This window comes from Oncorhynchus mykiss, chromosome Y (genome assembly GCF_013265735.2).
Source record: "Oncorhynchus mykiss isolate Arlee chromosome Y, USDA_OmykA_1.1, whole genome shotgun sequence".
Lineage (NCBI taxonomy): Eukaryota > Metazoa > Chordata > Actinopteri > Salmoniformes > Salmonidae > Oncorhynchus > Oncorhynchus mykiss.
This window is the reverse complement of record NC_048593.1, coordinates 20,211,877-20,224,007: the sequence shown is the minus strand read 5'-3', so window position 1 is coordinate 20,224,007 and position 12,131 is coordinate 20,211,877. Positions and strand designations below refer to the sequence as shown.

At 43.3% G+C, this 12,131-nt stretch overlaps 1 protein-coding gene across 5 annotated transcripts in view; it reads right to left on the bottom strand.

Annotated features, from left to right (window-relative positions):
- Positions 1–7,296, bottom strand: part of LOC110509342 (mediator of RNA polymerase II transcription subunit 13-like) — a 106,325-nt gene extending 99,029 nt beyond the window's left edge. For all 5 annotated transcript variants that reach the window (XM_036967288.1, XM_036967293.1, XM_036967290.1 and 2 more), the window contains exon 1: positions 5,769–7,296. In XM_036967288.1, the coding sequence (XP_036823183.1) occupies positions 5,769–5,840 (72 nt within the window). In that variant the 5' untranslated portion in view covers positions 5,841–7,296. The remainder of the gene's footprint in view (positions 1–5,768) is intronic.
- Between the last annotated feature and the right edge of the window lie 4,835 nt (positions 7,297–12,131).

Here is a 12,131-nt window from a genome sequence, read left to right as displayed (position 1 = left end):
AAGTGAATGCAAATTGAATGCCTACAGAAAAAATAAAAAGTCCTATGTTCATGAACCTAACATGACTTGCTTCATTACACTAAGTAAACAACAGAAACAGACATCAATAGCCCACCTCTCTCTGTCTGCAGCGCTGGCATTACAGAACCATGCACTGACACCTGAACAGGTTTAGACCTGCAGCTCACTTCTCTTCTGCCTGTAATCTGCTGTTTGTTTACCAAGTGGGAGTGGCAGCATGGAATCAGAGCCCTTCAAGAGAAGAATCAGAGCCCTTCAAGAGAAGAATCAGAGCCCTTCAAGAGAAGAATCAGAGAAGTGACTGCACTGACTGAGTGCCTTGACTTCCTGTCTCTCGCAACATCTTAACATAGCCTAGCATGACCTTCAAGTACTCCAGTACAATTCACTCTGGGCTGCTTCCCTTACATATACATAGTTTATCTTGTTCATAAGGGAACATCTAACCCTTTAGGTTCTAGATAGCACATTTTTTTATCATCGCTGAGGCTCAATACGCACTGCATGACAAGGCATCGACTATATTGACTCCAACGTGTCTCCACATTATATTGGAAATCCCATTCACCGTGTGTGCCAGGGCTGAGATTGAGTGTGCAAATGTTCATTACCATGTGAAAAGGCCGGATGTCTGCTAATTTAAGATGAGAGCACACTTGTGGCAGCAGCGCGGCACAAATCAATGCGCTGGCGATGGTTTTCAAATCAACAATCTGGACCTAGCATGTTCGTTTCCTCGAGAGTCCACCGCTGATTCATTGGGGACCATTTCTCAATAGGACATGACCACATCGTTATTAGACTTCACAACCGCACAACAAAACGTATTTCACCTAGCTACTCTTATCCCGGACACTCTTCTGTGGCTTTAAACAGCCTTTAACTGGAGTATAACTGTTATTGAATCGCAGCCAAGTGCCATATATTGGCTAAACCGTCAGAAGCACAAATAATATTAGCCCAGTTACAAGCCGAGAGAGATAGCTCCTTTAAATGGAAATGCTCTCTCTATCAAGATTGCTGGGTCAATTATGGTAATTACAAAAGGCTTCTCAGTGCTGCAGTAACAAAGACCACAACATCTGTAAAACATCCTTACAGCATCTCTGGATGACACCTAATCCTCTCCCAGTCACAGCGTGTTGATACCCAAACAATCAAGCTTTTAAAACACAGTATCAAGTTCACATATGAGAAATCGCATCATGGAAATCATGAAAACAGATTTCCAAAAGCCAGCATTATGGTGGGAAAACAGTGTGGTGAAACTCTATCGAGCCATATGAAATAGTGTGAGGGGAAAAACTAAGTGTCACCCAAACAGGTTGTGTCCCTTTGATGGAGATAAAGAGGGCAGTCCTGGCTGAGGAGCATCACAATGTTAGACATCCCCTCAGTAGCAGCCACAGCATCAGCCTCACCACTGCTCATTCCTGCCAAGTCCCCTTTTCCACTCTCCCTTCTGTCGCCCTGTATGCAGGAACACCAGAGGGCTAAGAATAGCACACAGCTGGCACTGCAGGGCTGACATATTTCAAAATCAAGCCACTCCAAAAGATCTCCCACCCACCCCATTCATGCCGTTACCATCCCTGTCCCACTCCCTGTCCCCATCCCCATCCCTGACCCACACCCTGTCCCACACAGGACCAAGTTGGCTACCTCTCCCCTCTTTTTCAGTCGTACTTCAACTCTCTGGCAGGGCTGAGACAGGTCCCGCTCAGACAAGATCTATGGCCCACCACCCAGGATTTATATCAAGGGATTGGTAGCAAAGAGAGGCCTCTTTCTCTGCCTTCCCCTCCCTCAATCATCATGCCCACCCCTGTGAAATGTGAGAAGGCTCGTTAATAGATTGATTTGTAGTGGAGTAATCTATTGGGCCGGTTGTGTGTGTGTGTGTGTGGGGGGGGGGGGGGGGGGGGGGGGGGACAGAGGAGTGGGGGTAAAGTGGGTCTGTGTTGAGCTAAGGATGTTATCCTGGAAGGATGATATGGGGGGACAAGCCCCCACTGAGTAGAGCCCTGTTGTGATGACAGGGATCCCCATGCAGTGACAGAGGGAGATTAGCTAACTCTACACACAGCCTTTCCAAGTGAGGCCAGGGCAAACTGTCACTACACTATAGCAAGAAGACCAGCCAAGGAAGGCTGGAGTTGGTCTTGGTTTGGCTACTAGGGCACTGATAGACGGAGCGCTATAGCTGGCCAGATGGAGAAAGACCACAGGGCATTGGGCTAGAGATCTACACTCTTAGAAAAAAAAGGTGCTATCTAGAACCTAAAATGGTTATTTGGCTGTCCCCAAAAGAGAACCCTTTGAAAAAAAAAATAACCCTTTTAGTTCCAGGTAGAACCCTTTTGGGTTCGATGTAGAACCCTTTTCACAGAGAGTTCTACATGAAACCCAAAAGGGTTCTCCTATGGGGACAGCCGAATAACTCTTTTGGAACCCTTTTTTCTAAGAGTTAGCATCCCAGAATTCCTGGCTTGATGCTCTTTTAGTACTTAAAGAACAAAGTCCCGGGTGAGCACATAGTAGTAATCCTCCAACATTTGAATACTGGCCATTATTATAGCTCCTTATGAGCAGGGCCACTAAGTAACCTAAATACAGTGGGTCATCCTGTTCAATTGTATTAACCAGCTCATCTCTTATCTTATTCCCCTCGCTCTCCATCTTACACGGTTGGTTATCATTATACACGCATGGACCTCTATTGGAATACAGTTTGTCTAATAAGCACCTCTTAGCTGATCACATTATACCTCCACTTGACGACACTTAATTACCAGTGTTTCACTCCGAGCATCCCTGTCTGGGGGACAGGAGGACGCCATTAATTAAAGCAAGAAAATCCAACCTATGTTTGTACAAGCGTACATGTCCCTGTGTGTGTGTGTGTGTGTGTGTAAATATGTTTATGAGCATATTCTGATACCTTAGTGTGTTTTTGCAAGCATGTGTGTGTGTTTGCTTCCCCCTGTGTGTGTGTGTTAGCTTGTGTGTTTGTGCACATGCTGATGCTCCCTGCGTCATGGGCTGTGCGCTCCTTGTGTTTCATATTTTAGCAGTGACTCAAGCATGAGTCAGTATAAAGAACCTGCCCAAGCTAGAGGGACAGCCATGATCTCTCTCCCTTTCTCTCTCTCTCTCTCTCTCTCTCTCTCTCTCTCTCTCTCTCTCTCTCTCTCTCTCTCTCTCTCTCTCTCTCACTTTCTCTTTCTCTCAAATGGGCCGAGGCTAGCGCTCAGGAAATACACATCACACATAATACTTCCCTCAAACGAAAACAGATTCCCCTGCTCCGCTCGTTCACTCTCTAACTGCTTTTATCCAGCACTAGAAAGAAAGACAGATTCTTCTGCCTCAAACAAGACTGCTTAAGTTCTTTCTTCATACCCCTCTTTCTTAGGCTCCTGTTCATTCTTTTTCGAGGATTTTTTTGGTCGTACCAGTCATGATGATACTGAGATGAAAGTATTTTACATTTTTAACAGCCTTTCTCTCACAATGCAGTTGACATAGGCTGACAGTAATCTGTTTCTAATGAATATATGCTGCTTAATGCTAAACTTTTTAGGTGTTCTATTGACATGGTCAATAATAATAATAATAACACGTATTAAATCATTCAGACGAGGTTACTGCACAGGGGCATGGTGTTCAACAGGCTGTTAGAAAATTACTTTCACTGGTAAAGCACCAACTTTACATAAACTATGCTGCACATACATGACCCTGAGACCAAGGTGTGAACATATTTAAATATAATATACGTACAGGAACTGTCACCATGTAAACACAATGACAAATATGGTACACAATAGTTATTATAGAAGTATTAGCAGTAATACAAAAGCAATAGCGCATGAAACATGACTCTAAATTTCGGCTTTTCTGTTTGACATCAGCACACTGCAGTGAGCGATCTCCCCATCTCTCTCCCTCCTTGACAAGACACTGGTTTGTCATTAGTGCTCATCTGACTTTGACTTCCTGACAGCCACCACAGTAACTAACTGCTGTGCCTCTAACCACTTATAAATATTCAGAACAACAAGCAGACTTTCCTCTTCCCTCTCACCTTTCTGTTCACACAGACAGAGAGAGCGTGGAGCCTTGCCAGCCCTCTGCACAGCATAGCATAATAATGCAGGGGGAGTCTTTTGGAGGGAAAACACTGGGCATAGAAAGTTGACAAAAAAAACAATCACTCTTTTACTCTGTTTCCACAGGCCCGCTGAAAGAGAGAACCTGACAGGGGAGCTCTGGTGACTGCACTAAACACACTTAAATTTGATCTGATTAAATGAATGTATACCAACAGAGAGCACTAAATCAATCAAGAGGGCGTCCCTGAATTTGCACGGTATTGGATAAATCTCCTGCAAAGGTTTTCCTCCTCTCCTCCCACACTCGCTGGCCACATTGGTGGAAAGGTTCGCCTGCTACCGCGAAACCTCACAAACCACACTGAGAGCGTGACTGTAACTAGTGTAGTGTCGGAGGCACAATGCTACTAGAGATGAACATGACTACCAGCATCATAACCTAAAATGCCCCCAGGACCCCTATTGTTGTTGTGGCTCCTGACCCCATGCCCAAACTCAATCCACATGCCTTTCCACTTCAGTGCATGTAGTAGTAGTGCAATGCAGTTAACTCTGTGAGTGCAGGGTCAAACTCAGTGAAGTTGAGAAACGTTTGGGACATGGAGAGTTGGGATTGAATCAAGGCCATAACAGAAACTTGTGAATTCCGCTAATGCATGTAAAATGAAAGGTCTGTTTGATAATCTGAGCAAAGGTTGCATATAATCTTCCAATAAGGACTTTGAAAGTGGAAATCCTGTTGTTAACTTGAGACATGCTACTGGCAGACAGCTCATGTTTCCTTTCTAGGACAGAACACATTACTTCACCTGCACTTTGAGCAGAGGGGTAAAGGGTTGAATAAATAGCTTTTGAATACCTCTTATTTCATATCAATCCAGGTATAATAATTGCTTTGAGTACCCTTCGGTGTCATAACCTGCTGCTCTTGAGTGCTCTGTTTGGGCAGTAGCCTAGGCCTATGGTAGCCTTTGCATTGCTACTATTACAAAATGATTTGCAGAAAATCAGGAAATGCCTCACATTTTTCCACCAACTCAAAAAATACTTGAGAGGCTACAGTGGAAATGCTTTTTCCACGTGAGTTGTTGAGAAGTGCAGTTCGGAGAAAGTGTTCCAGGTTTTAGTGTAAGTCTTAATAGGCCTAGCTATTCTTCATTGTTTTGTCTGTCTTGATTTTTAAGTATGTCTGCTAGTTCAATCTGTCTACACAATGTCACATCACTAAGCTACCATGCTGTCGGCTAAGAAAAAGCAATAGTGACATAATTTGGTGAATTTAAAATAAATTATAGGCCTAGAAATTAAAGTGTGACATGAACAATAAACTGGCAATATTAGGCTACTATTTTTTATGAGGCTGTATATATTTGAACAAGCTACAAAACAATGTAGGCCTAGTGTTAAAGCCCGTGAAGTATAATATAGTATCATAATACGTTTAGTCATAAAAAATACAGTAGTTTTCCTAGACCAGTGGCTCGCGTTAATGATTGGTTAATAACTGCCCCGACAATTGGTTCACCTTTGTACTGCGAGTGCAGATCTAAAGCTTGCCTACTACGGTCTTATGACTTGTCGCTCACGCCTCGCTCATGTCTTTATGTGCACCCATTATTTGTTTTACTGTACCAGAGAGAAGAGGTTGGAGTGGCAGTCTTCAAGGCTTGCCCCGTTAGCCACCCAATTCGCTGCTGTAGTCATAATCGTCCGCCGATCGGGTCGTCAGTGCAGGGCATTTCGAAATCCTTGATCGGTATCAAAACCGAGCAGTGGTGACAAATCGGTTCCCTCACAAGTCTGCCACGCCACCGCCAAAACACGGGAAATTGTCTAACAGATCAACAGCTAACCTCAAGTAGCCCAATTATTTTGTCAACAAAGAAATAATTCCAAATGTATCAATAACCCGCGTTGACTGTATACCAAACTAATGGTTTCTTTTCGTACATCCAAGTGGGTTCGCAGATCAGAACATTGTTACAGTCCAGCTCAGGCGATCCAAACCTGATCATTGTCGAACGCAGAAAGCAGGTAGGCTAGGCTAAAATGTATCCGTGTCTTAATCCATGGAGAGAAATGTCAATCCGTTTCCATTCCAGTCTTTCTGATGGTAGCCCTACTTTAATAATTAATTTTAAAAAATGTACATATATGTATAATAGTGTAATCCATGTGAAGTCGATCTATTATTTTCTTCCAGCGCGTAAAACCCCATCAAAACGAGTGCTTAGTCCGAGAACTTCTAGAAAAACACTGTAGTTTATTACGCGTTTATTATCCCCTAATTGAACACGAAATCGACCGTTTAGGTGTTGGAGACCAGTCAGCTGCGAATTGCATGCAAGAAATCTAAATTCGATTCCCAGCCGCACAAGCTAATGCACCAGTTGTGATAGTTTTCTAGAATTGCATGAGCTATTAATAGCTTTCTTTCTTACCACCACCGTCCCCCTCACAATGTAGCCTGCCACACACAACAGGCAACTGTGACTGGAATGTTTAATCCTTGTTTCACTTTGCAAATAACATCAGACTGCAAAATAAAATATTGCTCTTTGGTCGGGTAACCCAAGGTGGACTGCAGGAGTCGATGGTCTCGCAAACAAAAAGTCAATTCAATATGTTAATGTGAAACATTTTCTTATTTCTTCAAACGAAACGTATACTCAATCCACCAGAAGGAAAACGGCAGCAGTAGACCGAGGTTTTTTTTTTTTTTTAAATCCATCCTTCCTTTCTCTTTTATATCATTACGAAATGTCCTGCCAGTTTCCTGGTAATTAGACCTCGAAATATTTATTTAGCTTGAAATAACAATAGCTGCAGTAATGTATCCAAGAAAACGTTGACAATCCAGTAATGGTGACAATCCCTGTCTGACGTTATGATTGTCAAATAAATGCTGCACACTGGTCAGACGAGTCTAGTCTCCTTATCTCCCTCTAAAAAAACGTGGAAAATTACGTGTTCCATCTTAAAGCAACATTTATGATGTGAAAATCATACATTAAACCGTCGATGATATGCGGTGTTTCTCATCAAGTAATTCAGAAGCAGCGAGTCCCTTTCCAGGCATTGTTTATGTCTCAATCAGTGTCTTTGCTGTAACATTCGTAAGTGAGCGTGTGTGTGTGTGTGTGTGTATGTAGGAATATGTGTGGCTCTCACTCTGTGTGTATGTGAGTGTGTACTACTGAGTGCTTACGCGAACAGCAGCCCACCACGCATAGCAATGTAATGGCGGCCGGCAGGCTACGAGAGACTCGCTTTCCCATTTGGCCAAATAGAGTCCTCACGTGATCAAAGTAAGGGATTACAGCACTGTTTAGATTAAAATCTTTGACACAGGCCTTGATGCGACGCTAGAGGCGCCAGTGGCTCTCACTGGCAATCAGCTGTCATCTAACCACATCACACATTATCTCCCCTATTGTTACAGTGTATTGTTGCGTTGTTACATTGTTATGCTTAACAATAGAACGGTTGCAGTGAATGTATCAATGGAATCATTACCAGGCCTACACATGTTATTGTTACATCACTGTTGCAATTCCTTCGTTGGTAATAGACTGTGTTGCATTATGATTATTACATAATGTAATCATTCACAGCAGAGCCTTCTATTTACAGGGTTTCCAGGTGATGTCATAAACAAGGAAAGTCAGAATCACCCAATGACTACATCCATGATAGTGTCACAATCAAAGGTTTTAATGTCACATCTACAAGTACAGTGAAATGCCTTTCTTGGAAGCTCTAAACCCAACAATACAGTGATCAATAACAATGTAGTACTAAAAATAACAAGGTAGAACAAAACACAGGAGATATACAAATAAGAAATAAGAAGAGCACAATAAAGTAAGTAAGCATACTACATACATGGTCAGTTCCAGCACCATATTTACAATGTGCAGGGATCCTGGATCAATAGAGGTAGATATGTATATATTTTATATAGATATATATATAGATATATTGTATTTAACCTTTATTTAACTAGGCAAGTGTAACGATAGGTGAAGGAGAGTCGGACCAAAATGCAGCGTGGTATTCTTGATACATATTTAATGAAGACGAAAAAACGAACAATACAAAAACAACAAACGTAACGTGAAAACCTATACAGCCTATCTGGTGCAAACTAACACAGAGACAGGAACAATCACCCACGAAACACTCAAAGAATATGGTTGCCTAAATATGGTTCCCAATCAGAGACAACGATAAACACCTGCCTCTGATTGAGAACCACTCCAGACAGCCATAGACTATGCTAGATACCCCTACTAAACCACAAACCCAATACCTAACAAAAACCCCAAGACAAAACACACCACATACAAAACCCATGTCACACCCTGGCCTGACCAAATTAATAAAGAAAACACAAAATACTAAGACCAGGGCGTGACAGCAAGTCAGTTAAGAACAAATGCTTATTTTACAATGACGACCTAACCCGGCCAAACCCTCCCCATAACCTGGACGATGCTGGGCCAATTGTGCGCCGCCCTATGGGACTCCCGATGACGGCCAGTTGTGATACTGGCCGGAATCAAACCAGGTTCTGTAATGACGCCATCTCTTAGCACTGAGATGCAGTACCTTAGACCACTGCACCACTCGGGAGCCTGATGCCTAGTCACCTTATAAGGGTAAGGTCAGGATATATGATAAACAGAGTAGCAGCATGTGAGTGGGTGTGTGTATGTGTAGAGTCAAATCAAATTTTATTTGTCACATACACATGGTTAGCAGATGTTAATGCGAGTGTAGCGAAATGCTTGTGCTTCTAGTTCCGACAATGCAGTAATAACCAACAAGTAATCTAACTAACAATACCAAAACTACTGTCTTATACACAGTGTAAGGGGATAAAGAATATGTACATAAGGATATATGAATGAGTGATGGTACAGAGCAGCATAGGCAGGATACAGTAGATGGTATCGGGTACAGTATATACATGAGGTGAGTATGTAAACAAAGTGGCATAGTTAAAGTGGCTAGTGATACATGTATTACATAAGGATGCAGTCGATGATATAGAGTACAGTATATACGTATGCATATGAGATGAATAATGTAGGGTAAGTAACATTATATAAGGTAGCATTGTTTAAAGTGGCTAGTGTTATATTTACATAATTTCCCATCAATTCCCATTATTAAAGTGGCTGGAGTTGAGTCAGTGTCAGTGTCAGTGTGTTGGCAGCAGCCACTCAATGTTAGTGGTGGCTGTTTAACAGTCTGATGGCCTTGAGATAGAAGCTGTTTTTCAGTCTCTCGGTCCCAGCTTTGATGCACCTGTACTGACCTCGCCTTCTGGATGATAGCGGGGTGAACAGGCAGTGGCTCGGGTGGTTGATGTCCTTGATGATCTTTATGGCCTTCCTGTAACATCGGGTGGTGTAGGTGTCCTGGAGGGCAGGTAGTTTGCCCCCGGTGATGCGTTGTGCAGACCTCACTACCCTCTGGAGAGCCTTACGGTTGTGGGCGGAGCAGTTGCCGTACCAGGCGGTGATACAGCCCGCCAGGATGCTCTCGATTATGCATCTGTAGAAGTTTGTGAGTGCTTTTGGTGACAAACCGAATTTCTTCAGCCTCCTGAGGTTGAAGAGGCGCTGCTGCGCCTTCTTCACGATGCTGTCTGTGTGAGTGGACCAATTCAGTTTGTCTGTGATGTGTATGCCGAGGAACTTAAAACTTGTTTCCCTCTCCACTACTGTTCCATCAATGTGGATAGGGGGGTGTTCCCTCTGCTGTTTCCTGAAGTCCACAATCATCTCCTTAGTTTTGTTGACGTTGAGTGTGAGGTTATTTTCCTGATACCACACTCCGAGGGCCCTCACCTCCTCCCTGTAGGCCGTCTCGTCGTTGTTGGTAATCAAGCCTACCACTGTTGTGTCGTCCGCAAACTTGATGATTGAGTTGGAGGCGTGCGTGGCCACGCAGTCGTGGGTGAACAGGGAGTACAGGAGAGGGCTCAGAACGCACCTTTGTGGGGCCCCAGTGTTGAGGATCAGCGGGGTGGAGATGTTGTTGCCTACCCTCACCACCTGGGGGCGGCCCGTCAGGAAGTCCAGTACCCAGTTGCACAGGGCGGGGTCGAGACCCAGGGTCTCGAGCTTGATGACGAGCTTGGAGGGTACTATGGTGTTGAATGCCGAGCTGTAGTCGATGAACAGCATTCTCACATACAGTGCCTTGCGAAAGTATTTGGCCCCCTTGAACTTTGCGACCTTTTGCCACATTTCAGGCTTCAAACATAAAGATAGAAAACTGTATTTTTTTGTGAAGAATCAGCAACAAGTGGGACACAATCGTGAAGTGGAACGACATTTATTGGATATTTCAAACTTTTTTTAAAAATCAAAAACTGAAAAATTGGGCGTGCAAAATTATTCAGCCCCTTTACTTTCAGTGCAGCAAACTCTCTCCAGAAGTTCAGTGAGGATCTCTGAATGATCCAATGTTGACCTAAATGACTAATGATGATAAATACAATGCACCTGTGCGTAATCAAGTCTCCGTATAAATGCACCTGCACTGTGATAGTCTCAGAGGTCCGTTAAAAGTGCAGAGAGCATCATGAAGAACAAGGAACACACCAGGCAGGTCCGAGATACTGTTGTGAAGAAGTTTAAAGCCGGATTTGGATACAAAAAGATTTCCCAAGCTTTAAACATCCCAAGGAGCACTGTGCAAGCGATAATATTGAAATGGAAGGAGTATCAGACCACTGCAAATCTACCAAGACCTGGCCGTCCCTCTAAACTTTCAGCTCATATAAGGAGAAGACTGATCAGAGATGCAGCCAAGAGGCCCATGATCACTCTGGATGAACTGCAGAGATCTACAGCTGAGGTGGGAGACTCTGTCCATAGGACAACTATCAGTCGTATATTGCACAAATCTGGCCTTTATGGAAGAGTGGCAAGAAGAAAGCCATTTCTTAAAGATATCCATAAAAAGTGTTGTTTAAAGTTTGCCACAAGCCACCTGGGAGACACACCAAACATGTGGAAGAAGGTGCTCTGGTCAGATGAAACCAAAATTGAACTTTTTGGCAACAATGCAAAACGTTATGTTTGGCGTAAAAGCAACACAGCTGAACACACCATTCCCACTGTCAAACATGGTGGTGGCAGCATCATGGTTTGGGCCTGCTTTTCTTCAGCAGGGACAGGGAAGATGGTTAAAATTGATGGGAAGATGGATGGAGCCAAATACTGGACCATTCTGGAAGAAAACCTGATGGAGTCTGCAAAAGACCTGAGACTGGGACGGAGATTTGTCTTCCAACAAGACAATGATCCAAAACATAAAGCAAAATCTACAATGGAATGGTTCAAAAATAAACATATCCAGGTGTTAGAATGGCCAAGTCAAAGTCCAGACCTGAATCCAATCGAGAATCTGTGGAAAGAACTGAAAACTGCTGTTCACAAATGTTCTCCATCCAACCTCACTGAGCTCGAGCTGTTTTGCAAGGAGGAATGGGAAAAAATTTCAGTCTCTCGATGTGCAAAACTGATAGAGACATACCCCAAGCGACTTACAGCTGTAATCGCAGCAAAAGGTGGCGCTACAAAGTATTAACTTAAGGGGGCTGAATAATTTTGCACGCCCAATTTTTCAGTTTTTGATTTATTAAAAAAGTTTGAAATATCCAATAAATGTCGTTCCACTTCATGATTGTGTCCCACTTGTTGTTGATTCTTCACAAAAAAATACAGTTTTATATCTTTATGTTTGAAGCCTGAAATGTGGCAAAAGGTCGCAAAGTTCAAGGGGGCCGAATACTTTCGCAAGGCACTGTAGGTATTCCTCTTGTCCAGATGGGTTAGGGCATTGTGCAGTGTGGTTGAGATTGCATCGTCTGTGGACCTATTTGGGCGGTAAGCAAATTGGAGTGGGTCTAGGGTGGAGGTGATATGGTCCTTGACTAGTCTCTCAAAGCACTTCATGATGACGGAAGTGAGTGCT